The sequence below is a fragment of the Neofelis nebulosa genome, chromosome 9, assembly GCF_028018385.1.
Source record: "Neofelis nebulosa isolate mNeoNeb1 chromosome 9, mNeoNeb1.pri, whole genome shotgun sequence".
Taxonomy (NCBI): Eukaryota; Metazoa; Chordata; class Mammalia; order Carnivora; family Felidae; genus Neofelis; species Neofelis nebulosa.
The window spans coordinates 19,017,535-19,033,468 of NC_080790.1; the positions used below are offsets into that span (position 1 = coordinate 19,017,535).

The 15,934-nt window shown below is 36.9% G+C and overlaps 1 protein-coding gene across 3 annotated transcripts in view; it reads right to left on the bottom strand.

Moving 5' to 3' along the window:
* The window catches only part of ATAD2B (ATPase family AAA domain containing 2B), a 168,016-nt gene that overhangs the window by 87,631 nt on the left and 64,451 nt on the right, over window positions 1-15,934 (bottom strand). For all 3 annotated transcript variants that reach the window (XM_058682648.1, XM_058682647.1, XM_058682649.1), the window contains 2 exons: window positions 14,105-14,279; window positions 9,327-9,415 (listed from right to left, as the gene is read on the bottom strand). In XM_058682648.1, coding sequence (XP_058538631.1) covers window positions 9,327-9,415; window positions 14,105-14,279 — 264 coding nt within the window. The remainder of the gene's footprint in view (window positions 1-9,326; window positions 9,416-14,104; window positions 14,280-15,934) is intronic.

Consider the following 15,934-nt stretch of genomic DNA (forward strand, 5'->3'; position numbering starts at 1 on the left):
TTGTTGATATCTATATGTCTTTGTTTCAAGTTCATATTGTTTGCTATTTTTTGTTTACTAGTAACACTGAATTAGAGTAACAGCTCTTAACAGCAAACAAAATTCTCTTATATCTTTTTGTTGTTTCTTATATTCTGTATATCACTAAACTTTGAAAATTAGTTATGATTTAAGACACAATATATGATCAATTTTTATAAATCCTGTGTATGTTTGAAAACAGTGTTCATTCTATATTTGTGTCAGGTAAGTATACCCACTAGATCATAAAATAAGGTTGTCCAAATAATCTATAGGGCATTAACTTTTTTTTTTTTCCCTCATTTGGTCTTTTAACTACTCAGAGGCACATATCTCTCACAATGACTGTCAATTGGACTCTGCAGATCTGTCAATTTTTGTTTTATACAATTTGGAAACACAGTCATTAGGGAATTACAAATTCTAAATTGTTACTAAATGACTATTATGGACATTTTATATGAATAAAACCATATAACATGTAACCTCTTATGTATGAATTACTTCATTTAGCATTAAGTCTTTGAGGTTCATTCATGTTACATCTACCGGTACAGTGTACACCCATTCCTCTTCAAAGTGGAATAACATTCCATTGTATGGATATAACACATTTTATATATCCATCCAGCAGTTGATGGACATACGGGTTATTTCCATGTTTTGGCTATTATGAATAACACTGCTATGAATATTCATAACTGAGGTTTTGCATGCCTTTCCCCACAATTTTACTTGGAATCTTTCTATATCTTTCTTTACACATAGATATGTCTCTTATAAACAAAATGTCATCAAATTTTGGTCTTCCCCAGTCTGACAAATTTGTCTTTTATAAAGAACATTTAGGGCGCCTGGGCAGCTCAGTCAGTTAAGCGTCCGACTTCAGCTCAGGTCACGATCTCACATTTCATGGGTTCAAGTCCTGCATCGGGCTCTGCACTGACAGCTCAGAGCCTAGAGCCTGCTTCAGATTCTGTGTCTTCCTCTTCTCTCTGCCCCTTCCCCACACTCTGTCTCTCTCTCAAAAATAAATAAACATTTTTAAAAATTTTTTAAATAATATAAAGAACATTTAGTCCCTTTACCTTTCACGTCATTTTTTATATAATTGGGTTTAAACCTACAATTACATGTTGTGCTGTTTCTCACACTAGTTCTATGATTCCCCTCCCTTTCTTCATTCCATCTGGATTGATATTTTTGTTATTCTATTCCCCCTTACTAACAGTTTAGAAATTATGTTTCTATTAGTAATTACTCTAGAACTTAAAACCTGCATACTTGGATCTCAAAGGTTCCCCTTCCAAGTTTGATGGATGAAGACTTTGCCAGATGATCCCTTACTCTACTTCAGAAAATAACTATAAAACCTGTACATAGTAATACATAAACATATACTTGAAGGAACTGGTGAGTAAACAGAGATACAGAGACTGTTGGAAGTTCATGGTCACTTGCAGAAAAGGAGAACATACAGAGAGCAAGCTCCCTCCTCTCTCTGGCTTTCAGCACAGGGCTAAGTATAGTGAGGCAAGTGAGGAAGATGATGTAGGGAAACTCCTTAGCTTTCCAACCTGAGAGTTCAGAAAAGAGTGTGGGAGATCCCACAAGAGCAAGAGCAGGTGAAGACATCTCCAAACTCTATTTGCCCACATCTCTAAATGACCCCTAACAAACAAAGGCAGAGGGCAAAGAAACCAGCCACAGATAAAACATTTGAAAGGAGGCCAAAGTTGCCAGCTCTGTAGTTCAAGCCTAAAACAGAAAATCATCTATAAAACAAAGGAAATATTACGCATAAAAGGAAAATAATAAAATCCAAAGCCTTCATAAACTAACATTAATAATATCCAGGATGCAATCCAAATTGCCCAACAAATGAAGAACCAATGAGAAAATAAAATCAAGCAGGCCTAACAGTGAGATGAAACCAGATGTTGAAGAAGCTAACACAAAAGGATTTTAAAGCAACAATCACTAACCTTGATGAAGTAAAACAAAATACGTTTAAATGCGTGAAAATCATACTAGAAAAATATAAATAATGAAAAATAATTAAATGTAAGTTCTACAATTGAAAAATAATTTCTGGAAAAAAAATGTGTTGGCTGGACGAAACAGCAAAATGGACATGACAAAGGAAAAAGTAATGACTGACTGAAGACAGATGAATAAAAATTACACAAGATGAAGAGACAAAAAGATTGAAAAAAAGACAAATTAGCAGACACATGATAACCACAAATAAGAGTAAACAGAAAGCCCATACTGAGAGGCATATCACCACTAAGTTGTTAAAAACCAAAGCTATAGAGCAAATATTCAAAGCAGCAAGAGAAAAACCATATATTATATAAAGCACAGGAAGAATGATCCAATTAATGGCTTTCTACTTCTAGGCTGTAATGTAGGGGACATAGAATCCTGGTGGGAATCAGCTGACTGACTCAGTAAGTAGAAGAGACAAAGATGAGATTCCAAGGACCCCAAGAGGACTTAGAGTTCACCAAAAAGAGTACCAGAGAAGAAACCACTGCACAGAAAGAAAACTTAAGAAATAGCCACAGGGCCTCTCCAGACTTCAGCTAAATATTGCACGCATGTGAAGAAATCACTCACAGCTTCGGGAAAAAAACACCCAGAAGGACTAGAAGTAACAGTATTTTATACTCACAAAGAACCAGGAGTATTGCCAGTTCCCAGAAGCCAGATTGGTAAACCTCATGATTCACAGGTCATTGTGTGTAATACACACAAGGACCCTCCTTCATTAGTGGGGAATAGTTAGCTACACTGAAGACTGCTCCAGATCCACATAACAACTCTTAAAAGCACGATTCAAAAGAATCAAACTGTTTTCTTTTTTTTTTTTTAATTTTTTTTTTAATTTTTTTAATGTTTTTACTTATTTTTGAGACAGAGAGAGACAGAGCATGAACAGGGGAGGGGCAGAGAGAGAGGGAGACACAGAATCCGAAGCAGGCTCCAGGCTCTGAGCTGTCAGCACAGAGCCCGACGCGGGGCTCGAACCCACGAACCGTGAGATCATGACCTGAGCCAAAGTCGGACGCTCAACCGACTGAGCCACCCAGGCGCCCCAATCAAACTGTTTTCAAGTAAGTTACGGTGTCCCCTCAAAAAACTCAAGAATATTTATTTATAATATCCTACCTAGGACTCAACAAGGCAAAATTTATGTCTGGCATCCAATAAAATTGCCAGAAAATACAGTATATAATAAAAATTAATCAAATAAAATCAACCCCAAACTAAGATGTTAGAATTGGCAGATAAGGACATTAAAGTAGTCATTATAAAGATATTCCAAATGTTGAAAAGTTTCTTATATTTTTCTACAAAAGATACAAAACAGACCCACACAGAACCTGTAGAGATCAAAATAAAAACATGTAAGATGAAAAATATAATGAACCACACAAAGAACAGATTAAACACTTTAAAAAATTAGTTGACTAAAAGAGCAAAGCAACTTCCCAAAATGAAACACTGAAGAGATAGTTTAAAGCAAACTTAGGGGTGCTTCGCCGGCTCAGTAGGTAAAGCATGCGACTCTTGATCTCGGGATTGTTGAGATGGAGCCCCATGTTGGGCGTGGTGATTAGTTAAAAAATAAATTTTTTTTTAAAAAGTCAAAATTAACTTATCATCAGTGAACTGTGAGACAAGATCAAGCAACTTATAACTGGAGGACCACAAGGACAGGAAAGACAAAAACAAGGGAGACAGATAAATATTTTAAGAAATAATGGCCAAAAACATTAAAACTATGATGAAAACTAGAAGCTCACATATGTCAGGAGCTCAATTCAAGAATGAGAAAAAAAATAAATGGAGAAAACGCTACCAAGGAATATCATTAAACAAACTGCACAAAACAAGCAATAAAGCAGAAAACAACCATTAAAAGCAGTTAGAGGAAAAAGATACACAGCCCAGCAATTCCACTCCTAGGTATCTACCCAAAAGAGTTGAAAATATATGTGAACACAAAGACTTACACATGAATGTTCACAGCAGCATTATTCATAACAGCCCAAATTGGAAACAATCTAAATACATATCCAATGTGTGCCTTATCCATACAATGGGTACTACTCAGCAAAAAAAAGGAAAAAAACAGCAACACATGGCAAATCATGGATGCTCCACTAAACCATCATACTCACTGAAAGAAACCAGACATAAGAGACCACATACTGTGTGATCCCATTCACATGAAATGTTCACAAGAGGCAATTTTATAGAGACAGAGATTAGATTACTGGTTGGCTGGAGGGGAAAACAAGGATTTACTACAAATGGACATGGTAGATCTTACAAAGGGAAGAAAAATGTTCTAAAATTGCTTTATTCTAATGTTGTACCACTTGGTATAGTTATTTTTAAAATCACTGCATTTTAGGGGTGCCTGAGAGGCTCAGTTAAGCATCCAACTGACTCTTGATTTCAGCTCAGGTCATGATCTTGTGGTCATGGGATCGAGCCCCACATAACGCTCCATGCTGAGCATGGGGCCTGCTTAGGATTCTCCCGCCCCTCTCTCTCTGCCCCTCCCCTTCTCATGCTCTCTCCCTCTCTCAAAATAAATGAACTTAAAAAGCTGCTTTAAAAAATCACTGCATTTTATACTCGAAATGAAATATATAAAAAATGTAATATATATATATATAAAACGTAATATATATATATACACACACACACACACATATATAATATATATATATATTATATATAAAATATATAAAACTGTTACGGGGCACCTGGCTGGCTCAGTCAGTAGTGAGCGACTCTTGATCTCAGGGTTGTGAGTTCAAGCCCCATCCTGGATGTGGAGATTACTTAAAAAAGAAGTCTTAAAAAAAACTGTTACAGTTTTATTGATAAACTAAATATTGATATTTATATATCAGTGAACTGATATGTAAAATAAAACTAAATAGAACTGCTTTCTTAAAAAAAGTTAATTTTTTCAGACATGGAAAAGGTGAAACAATTTATGTCCTGCAGACCTACTCTGTAAGAAACGGAGGCAGGGGCACCTGGGTGACTCAGTTGGTTAAGCGTCCAACTTCATCTCAGGTCATGACCTCATGGCTTGTGAGTTCAGTTCAAGCCCCACACCGGGCTCTGTGTTGACAGCTCACAGCCTGGTACCCGCTTCTGGGATTTTGTGTCACCCTCTCTCTCTGCACCCCCCCCCCCCGCACCCTGCTCATGCTCTCTCTCAAAAATAAATTAACATGTAAAAATTAAAAAAAAAAAAATGCCTGGGTGGCTCAGTCGGTTAAGTGGCTGACTTCAGCTCAGGTCATGATCTCGCAGTCCGTGAGTTCGAGCCCCACGTTGGGCTCTGTGCTGACAGCTCAGAGCCTGGAGCCTGTTTCAGATTCTGTGTCTCCCTCTCTCTAACCCTCCCCCATTCATGCTCTGTCTCTCTCTGTCTCAAAAATAAATAAACGTTAAAAAAAAATTTTTTTAATGTAGGCAGAAAGAGAATTATAGCACATGGAAACAGAGATAGCTACAAAACAAGGAACATCAGGAAGGTAACTACATCAATGAATCTTTAAGGATGATGATGGTTATTAGGATTATTATTTAAATCTCTTCAAAAGGATGTGTAGTGGGAAAAAAAGTATGACAGCAATAGCACAGGAAAGCAGAAATGCAAGCATACTATTTTAAGGTCTTCTACCATATGTGAAATGGCATGTTGTCACTTGAAGGTAGATGATGACAAAGTAAAGACACATACTGTAAACCTTAAAGTCACCATGAAAATAATAAAATGTAACAAGCTAACAAAAGAAGTCAAATGGAAGCATAAAAAAATATTCAGGGGTGCCTTGGTGGCTCAGTCGGTTAAGCACCTGATACTTGATTTTGGCTCGGGTCTTGATCTCACAGTTCGTGGGATTGAGCCTCTGGCTCTGAGCTGACAGCACAGAGCATGCCTGGGATTCTCTCTCTCCTCAATCTCTGCCCCTCCGCCACTCACGAGCACACTCACTCTCTCAAAATAAATAAACGTTAAAAAAAATATTCAATTGATTGAAGAAAGAACAAAAAGGAAAAAAGAGAACGAAGAACAGATGGACAAATAGCTAACAATCATCAAGATGATAAATTTAACTTTATCAATAGTCATATGGGGGTGCCTGGGTGGCTCAGTCGGTAAGCATCCAACTTCGGCCTGGTCATGATCCCACAGTTCATGGGTTCAAGCCCCACATCAGGCTCTGTGCTGACAGCTCAGAGCCTGGAGGCTGCTTCAGATTCTGTGTCTCCTTCTCTCTCTGCCCCTTCCCCACTCATGCTCTGTCTCTCAAAGATAAATAAACATTAAACAAAAAAAATTTTTTGAATAGTTATATGAAATGTAAAAAGCCTGTTTTGGGGGAAATGAGCATATTCATTACTTGGTTTATAGTTACAGTTTCATAGGTATATACATACGTTAAAATATGTCAAATGTACTCTTTACACTGCATAAACATTTTGTATGTCAATTATATCTCAATAAAACAGCTTTTAAAAAACCAACAGTGGAGGCACCTGGGTGGCTCAGTCAGTTAAGCATCTGACTCTTGGTTTCAGCTCAGGTCATGATCTCATGGTTTCGTGAGTTCGGACCCTGCATAGGGCTCTGTGCTGATGGTGTGGAGCCTGCTTGGGATTCTCTCTCTCCGTCCCTCTCTGCCCCTCCCCTGCTCACACTCTGTCTCTCTCAAAATAAACTTAAAAATTATAATAAAAAAACTGAAAATCAACAGTAAAATAAAAAGGAGATTCTAAAATATATTCAAAAATTCTTTTTAAAAAGGCAAGAAAGGAGGAGTGCCTGGGTGGCTCAATCAGTTAAGCATCAGACTTCAGTTCAAGTCATAATCTCACGGTTCGTGGGTTCAAAACCCACATCGGGCTCTGTGCTGATAGCTCAGAGCCTGAAGCCTGCTTCGGATTCTGTGTCTCCATCTCTCTGCCCCTGCCCCACTCGCTCGCTGTCTCTCTCAAATACAAATAAACATTAAAAAAATTTTTTTTAAGGCAAGAAAGGAGAAATAGAAAAGGAAAACAACTGACACAAAAAGAAAACAAGGTTGTCCTCCAATCCGAACAGGTAATTACAGAAACATTTACAGACTATATCATCAAAATAAATCAAGAGAGTGTCAGATTACAAAAACACCCAACTACACATTATCTATTTAAAAAACACTATAAACATAAAGACACAGAAAAGTTTATAGCAAATTAATAGAAGAAATATCCTGAACAAAAAGCATGAGAAGTCTACACTGAACACAGATGAAAACAGATTTAAAAATGAAAAGTTGGGCAACTGAGTGGCTTAGTCGGTGAAGCATCTGACTCTTGATTTCAGCTCAGGTCACGATCTCATGATTTGTGGGTTCAAGCCCTGTGTGAAGCTCTGTACTGATAGCACAGAGCCTGCTTGGGATTCTCTCTCTCCCCCTCTCTGCCCCTCATGCGCGCTCTCTCTCTCTCTCTCTCTCAAAAATAAATAAATCAACAAATAAGAATAATTAGACCCAAAAAATTCAGTAAAAAAAAAATTTATCACAATAAACTTAAATTAGAAAGAAATAATAAGATAATCAAGAAAAAACCTACAATTGTAAACTAAACACACTACTAATCATTGTGTCAGAAAAAATGACATTAGAAATTATTTTGAAGCATATGACAGTGAATATACAAGAGATCAAAAAATGTGGGATGCAGCTAAACAGTGTTTAAAAGAAAACTTACAATTTTCAATGCCTATATTAGAAAAGAATTAGTTTCAATCAAAAAAACTCTAAGCTTCCATTTTAATAATCTGGGGAAAAAATAAAATTAAACCCAAAACAAACAAACAAAACAAAACCCAAGAAAAGTCATGAAGGAATCTTAAGTGCATATTGCTAAGTGAAAGAAGCGAATCTGGAAAAGATTATATACTGTATGATTCCTACTATATAGCATTCTAGAAAAGGCAAAACTATAAATAAAGACAGTTAAAAAAAAAAAAAAGTCTATGTTACCAAGGGCAAGGGGAGGTGAGTGGTAGAACATACATACATAGGATTTTTAGGGCCGTGAAAATACTCTGTATGACATGATAATGATGTATACATGTCACTATACTTTTGTCCAAATTCATAAAATGTGCAACACCAATGGTGAACCCTAAGGTAAATCTATGGGTTTTGTTTATGATGTGTTACTGTATGTTCCTCAATTGTAACAAATGTACCCACTAGTGAAAGATGTTAATAATAAGGGGAGCTATGGGGTGCCTGGGTGGCTCCTCAGTTAAGTGTCCAACTCTAAATTTCACCTCAGGTCATGGGCTCTCAGTTTGGGAGATCAAGCCACAGATCAGGATGCTTGAGATTCTCTCTCTCTCTCTCTCCCCCTCCCCCACTCCCTTGCACACCTGTGTTCTGTCTGTTTCTCTCTCTCACTTTCTCTCTCTCTCTCAAAATAAATCCACTAGAATGGATAAAGTTAACAAGAACAGCAAAACCAAATGTTGGCAAGGATGAGGAGCAACCCAAGTTCTCATACATTACAGGTAAGAACATAAAATATAACAAACTTGGAAAACCATGCCAATTTAAACATACACTTACCATAGGACCCAGCCATTCCTCTCTCAGGTATTTACTCAACAGAAATCATAACAAATGTGCACACGAAAATGTGTATGCAAATGTTCATAGTAGCATTATCATAACAGCCAAAAATAGAAGTGAACTAAATCTCCCTCAGATGGATTAACAAATAAATAAATTGTGGTACATATACATACTTTCCTTCCCTCCCTCATTCTTAGTCCCTCCCTCCCTTCCTAACTAAGGATGACTACTCAGAAATGGAAAAGAACAAAATATTAGTATACATGACACAGATCAAAATTTCAAGATTAGGCAACTTTTTCTATAAAAGGCGTGAAACTAAATGTATGTAAACTTTGCAAGCCATGCAAATTTTCTCTCACAACTACTCATTCAATTCTTCTCTTGTAGCACAGAAGTAGCCATGTGAAAGGTACAAGCATGGTTATGTTCCAATAAAACTTTACAGAAACAGGCAAAAGGCTAGAAGTGGCCCACAGGTTACAGTTTGCTCACCCTTGAGCTAAGTCAAAGGAGTCTTCCTCAAGGACACAGTTCACATTTTTGTAAGCCTCCTAGCACTTATCCAAAGGCTAAAGCTAACTACTGTGTCAGTGAGTGAGAAGAATCCAACATAATCTGATTAAGAAAAATTACCTATGGATCTGATCTTGTCTGCTGGAGCGAACTGGAGCTAATCCATCTATTTCATCAAAAAATATTATAGAAGGTCTCATCAAATATGCCTAGTATAAAAAGAAAACAAATGTTATTTAGAGTTTTCATTTTTTACATTTAAGTATTATATTTTCTTAATAGGTAATATAAGCAAATGCTACAACATGCAGTAATTAAGAAAGATAGAATAAAAATGAAAACTCCTTACCACCCAGTCTCCAACCACAAGGCCTCTCCCAGTAGACAACTACTGTTCCCAGTTTGTTTACCCTTCTGTGTGTGTCATTTATATATGTACACAAATATTTTAAATATACTATTTTATTTAATGCATTTTAAACAAAGTATTCACATTGCTTTTACCAAATAACACAGTCTATTTTATGTAACTATATATATTTTCATTATTTTTTTTATTTGAGAGAGAGAGAGAAAGAGAGCGTGGACATGTGGGAGAGGGGCGGAGAGGGGCGGAGAGGGGCAGAGAGGGGGAGAGGGAGAGGGAGAGGGAGAGGACGAATCTCAAGCAAGCTCCATACTCAGCACAGAGCTTGACTCAGGGCTGGAGCCCAAGACCCTGGGATCACGACCTGAGACCAAGTCAAGAGTTGGATGCTCAACAGACTGAACCACCCAGACACCCCTGAGCAATATATTTTAATTAGCTTCCATATAAGTGCACAATGATCTGCCTCATTCTTTATTAACAGCTACAAAATGCCCCACTGTGTGGTGTGCCATAATTAAACTAGTCTCCTATGTGTGGACATGTAGGCTATTTTGTTTTATTTTTAAGTTTTTAATTATTTATTTTTGAGAAAGCGTAAGCAGGAAAGGGGCACAGAGAGAGAGAGAGAGAGAGCGTGCGCCAAGCAGGCTCTGCACTGACAGTGCAGATGTGGGGCTGATACAGGGCTCAAACTCATGAACCATGAGATCATGACCTGAGCAGCAATCAAGAGTTGGATGCTTAACCTACTGAGCCACCCAGGTGGCCCTAGGCTATTTTCAATCTTTTCCTATTATCAATAATGCCTGAATAAACATTTGGCTTTTTATATAAATATAGACATAAACACATAAATATAATAAATTCTAAAAGTGGTTCAAAAGGCAAACGTCATTTCTAATATAGTTATTTTCAAATTGCCTTCCACTGATCACCACCAATATTTAAGAAACCTCACCAAAAATGTATTATCAAACTTTGATTGTTTAGAATAAAAAATATCTCAGTTCATTTTGATTTTTATTTCTACTCTCAATAAAAATGAGCACTTTCATATCTCTAAGAGCCATTTGTACTGCTTTTTTTAATGAAAGTTCTGGTTAGATCTTTGCCAATTTTTCTATTGGATCATTGTTCTTTTGCTTACTGATTTCTAGGAGCCATTCATTTTAAAAATTAAGACTTCTCTCTGTGAAAGGAAATGCAAATATTTTTCTGCAAGGGGTACCATTTATCTTTTGGTTTTGCTTATGTTGCAATGCAAAATCTAAAAATAAAATGTATATAGGGAATCTGTTCTTTGATAGTTAAAACTCTCCCTACTCTGATATTAGGAACAAATCATGAGTTTTCTTCCATTACTTTCACAGTTGTCATTTTTCACTTAAATCTTAAATGTAGCAGCAACCTAATTTGATTTAATATAAATATTAGATTACAAATGTTAAGTCTTTATATTGTATAATTTACTCATATACAGTTTATGTATGTTTCAAAATTACTTACAGCAAATTCTTAGTTCACAGGAAGGACAACCTTCTAAAAACCAGATACAAATTTCACATCTCTCCCTGGTTGATATGCATTAAACCTTCAGTGTTTTCTAATAATTTAAAATGAAGGGCATTTCAATCACAAAACAGGTTTTAGGAGAAAAAAGTCTGTAAAACCAGAATTATATACTGAGAGAAAAAGAATATGGGAACCTGCTGGCTCAGTCGGTAGAAGATGCGACTTTTGGGTCTCTGGGTTGTGAGTTCAAGCCCCACACTGGGTAAATCGATCACTTAAATAAATAAGTGTATTTGAAGCGAAAGAAAGAACAAAGATTTGATCAGCACTTTTATATACATGAAACACATAGCTGTTTTTCAGAACTACAGCCTCGCAGAATTACAATATCAAAGTACAGTATATCTTGTGCCCTTCACTGTGACAAGCACTTTATTACTTCTTTTCTGTGAAATCTCACAGTAGTCCAGTGAGATTAGTATTTTTTCCTCTGTTTTATAAAAGAGGCAACTAAAATCAGATGTTTTCATTTATTTCAAGTTGCATACTAAATATAAAGTCAGACCTTAGTCATTTTTCTGACACCTAAGACCAAAACTCTTGGCCAATATATAATACCGCCATCATTTCATTTAGTGCATAGATCACATCAATTTAGGAATGTGGACTCATTCAATTAAAAAGACAATAATGAAGGGCACCTGGGTGGTTCAGCTGGTTAAGCATCCAACTTCGGCTCAGGTCATGATCTCACGGTTTGTGAGTTTGAGCCCCACGTCAGGCTCTGTGCTGACAGTTCAGAGCCGAGAGCCTGCTTTGCATTCTGTGTCTGCCTCTCTCTCTGTCTGCCCTCACCCCACTTGTACTCTGTTTCTGTTTCTGTCTTTCAAAAATAAATAAACATTAAAAAAAATTATAAAAATAAATAAGTAAATAAATAAATAAATAGACAATAATGAGGGTGCATGGGTGGCTCAGGAAGTTAAGCATTAGACTCTTGATTTCGACTACTGATTTCAGCTCAGGTCATGATCTCAAGGTTTGTAAGCCCTGCATCAAGCTCTGCACTGACAGTGCATGGCCTGCTTGGGATTTTCTCTCTTCCTGTCACTCTGCCCCTCCCCACGCACTCTCTCTCAAAATAAATTAAAGCTTTGCTGAAAAAAAATTCTTAGGGGCCCCTGAGTGGTTCAGTCGGTTAAATGTCTGACTTCAGCTGAGGTCATGATCTCACGGTTCGTGGATTCGAGCCCCGCTTTGGGCTCTGTGTTGACAGCTCGGAGCCTGGAGCCTGCTTCAGAGTCTATGTCTCCCTCTCTCTGCCCCTCCCCCACTCATTCTCACTCATTCTCTCTCTCTCTCTCTCTCTCTCAAAAATAAACATTAAAAAAAAATATTTTTTTAATTTTAAACAGCTTTGTTGCAGTATAATACACATAACATAAAAATTTTAACTACATGCATACTGTTGTTTTTTTTAAATTTATTTATTCTTGAGAGATAGAGACAGACCATGAGCAGGGGAGGGGGAGAGAGAAGGGGACACACAGAATCCGAAGCAGGTTCCAGGCTCCGAGCTGTCAGCACAGCATAGAGCCCGACGCGGGGCTTCAACCCATGAATTGCGAGATCATGACCTGAGCCAAAGCCAGATGCTTAACCGACTGAGCCACCCAGGCACCCCCATACATACTCTTAAAGGAGACCAACTGCATGTTGAACTTCCCAATAGACACTGAACACCTTGAAGGCAAAAATTTTACTATATCCCTTTCTACTCACATTATCTAGAACATGGCACTTTTTCATAGTAACTAAAAGTAATATTTGAAGTGCTTTACCAATTACAAAACACTTTGAAACACATCAACTCAAGTAATGGCAGCTTGAAAATTGCTTGTCGAAAGCTTTCTTTTAATTTCATGTAATTTCCTTAGATGTTATGAAATAGAAGCTGCATTGTCAAATATGAATGACTTCCTTCACTAGTTCCAATAACCAAAAGTGAATTTATATCAGGACTAAGTTTTATTAAGTATGAGGAAATAATACTTTTAAAGTTACAGTGATAAAAAAAAAAAAAAGATTGCCTACATGATGTTCAGTCACCTAACCCTGCCTTCTTAAAAAAAAAATTTTTTTTAATGTTTATTTATTCTTGAAAGAGAAAGACAGAGAGAGAGACAGAGTATGAGCAGGGGAGGGGAGGGGCAGAGAGAGAGGGAGACACAGAATCTGAAGCAGGCTCCAGGCTCTGAGCTGTCAGCACAGAGCCTGACACAGGGCTCCAACCCACGAACTGTGAGATCATGACCTGAGCTGAAGTCTGATGCTTAACTGACTAAGCCACCCAGGCGCCCCACCTAACCCTGCCTTTTTAAAGCATTCATTACAGAATTCTTCCAGCATCATATTTTATAGCTTATGAAAATAATGTACTACCCTGTAAGATTTCTATGCTTGTTCCATTTCCTCAATTAGACTATAAGTTCATGATATATGAAATTATACCCAGGGTTTTCAAAAGCATCTAACGTGGTATTATATGCTTAGTAGCCACCTTAATAAATATCTTATGAATCATCACATCATTAAATTAGTACTAGTAAAACTGCTGTTAAATACATCTAAAGTTTACAAATTCAGATTATTGAACCTAAACTAAACATACTTACTAGAAAAATGCCTCCTTGTGAACAGTTTATATTTACAGACTAAATGCACTCAATATTCTATTTAAAAAAATTTTTGTTGAATGTTTATTTATATTTGGGGGGGGGGGGGGGGGCGGGGACAGCACACGAGCAGGGGAAGGGCAGAGAAAGATGGACACAGAACCTGAAGCAGGCTCCAGGCTCCGAGCTGTCAGCACAGAGCCCGACATGGAACTCGAACTCACGAGCCATGAGATCACGACCTGAGCTGAAGTCAGACGCTTAACCAACTGAGTCACCCAGGCGTCCCCTAAATACTCTATTTTAAAGAAAATATTTTCATATTAGGTGATTTCACTTACCTGATCAAAAAGAAGCCTAAGTTGCCGTTCAGATTCACCAACCCACTTGCTCAGACAGTCTGCTCCTTTTCGCATAAAAAAAGCCACCTTTTTGTCTCCCTGACTGCACTCATTAGCTAATGCTCTGGCAACCAAGGTTTTACCTGTGCCAGGAGGGCCATAAAACAAACAGCCCCTAGAGGAAAAAAGAATCAATAGGAATAAGGTAATTTTACTGCCACCACTAATAACCAATACATAAGGATGCACCTCCCATAGAATTTTTTTATTAATGAATATATGGCAATTCTTAGATATTGAGAAAGCTCTTTGTAGTATACAGACAAGTTTCACTTTGCTGAGAGTATTCAAGGATGTTCTCAACGACCAAACCTTGGTAGGCAAATCAGAGAAGAGAGCCATTTAGCAAGATAAACCAAAATTTTAAATGTGTCTTCCCAATGACCCAGAAATTGCACATCTTAGAATGCATCATAAATACTCAAAATATTATGAATACAGATTTTAAATGAATGTTCAAAAAAGGATCAATTCTAATTTGTGAAAAACTAAAAAAATCTAAATGCTATTAATAAGGCACAGGGCTCAGTTTGAGAAGTGCATGACTCTTGAGCTTCAGCTTAGTTCAAGCCCCATACTGGGTGTAGAGAACACTTAAATAAATCAAACTTAGAAAAATAATAAGGAATAAATAAATATACTGTTATATCTATAAAACAAAATACTACTAAAATATCAAAAAGAATAATATACACATTACTGATATGGGAAGGTGTCTAGAATATACTGTAGAGTGAAAAAAGTTATATAAAAGCATTACTAAATAATGTTATTTATATTAAATGTTTATATGTGCATAATAAAGGCAAAATTTAAACTTAACATACACATATATGTATAAAACAAGCTTATAAAGAATATACAAAATTGTTCATCCCTAAGAAGTAAAATTACTCTCTACTTGTAACACTTTCTGCTTCTCTCTCCATTTTATTTCAGTTTCTCCCACAGCCATGCTACTTTAAGGACTTTGGGAAAAGTAATAATTATTTTCAAAATTCAACTTATATCCTACAAAAAACAATACATTGCTTTTGATTTTAAAAAGCCACTGTAGAATTATAAGCCACAGTTTTAATCTGCTCAAACAGAAGATGACTCTTTAATAAGATTTTCTACATCCTGAAACAGATGGAAAATGTAATGGTCTACATGTATATCTTGAATACTTTATTCTCCCAACTTCCCTTAAGTTCTCAGCCTTTTCTAATAGCTACCTAGCTATCTATCTCATGATCAAACACAATCTGATCATAAAAATGGATGTCAAGGAGCGCCTGGGTGGCGCAGTCGGTTAAGCGTCCGACTTCAGCCAGGTCACGATCTCGCGGTCCGTGAGTTCGAGCCCCGCGTCAGGCTCTGGGCCGATGGCTCGGAGCCTGGAGCCTGTTTCCGATTCTGTATCTCCCTCTCTCTCTGCCCCTCCCCCGTTCATGCTCTGTCTCTCTCTGTCCCAAAAATAAATTAAAAAAAAAAAAAAAAAAAAAAAACGTTGAAAAAAAAAAAAAATGGATGTCAAAAAAAAAAAAAAAAAAAAAAAAAGCTTACCATTTCAAAACTACCAGCATCAAGTCACATATATACTTAACTGAAATTGTGTTTCCAAAGACTAAACAACACACAGCATCAAACTCTATGCTATTTGGAGGCCAAATTATGGAAAATCCATTTGGGCAATCCACTTGTATATTCAAGGCCTGCGCAGAGATTTAGATCTTATACCTGACATTTAAATGCTGAAATGTAAACTTCAAGGATACACTTACTACC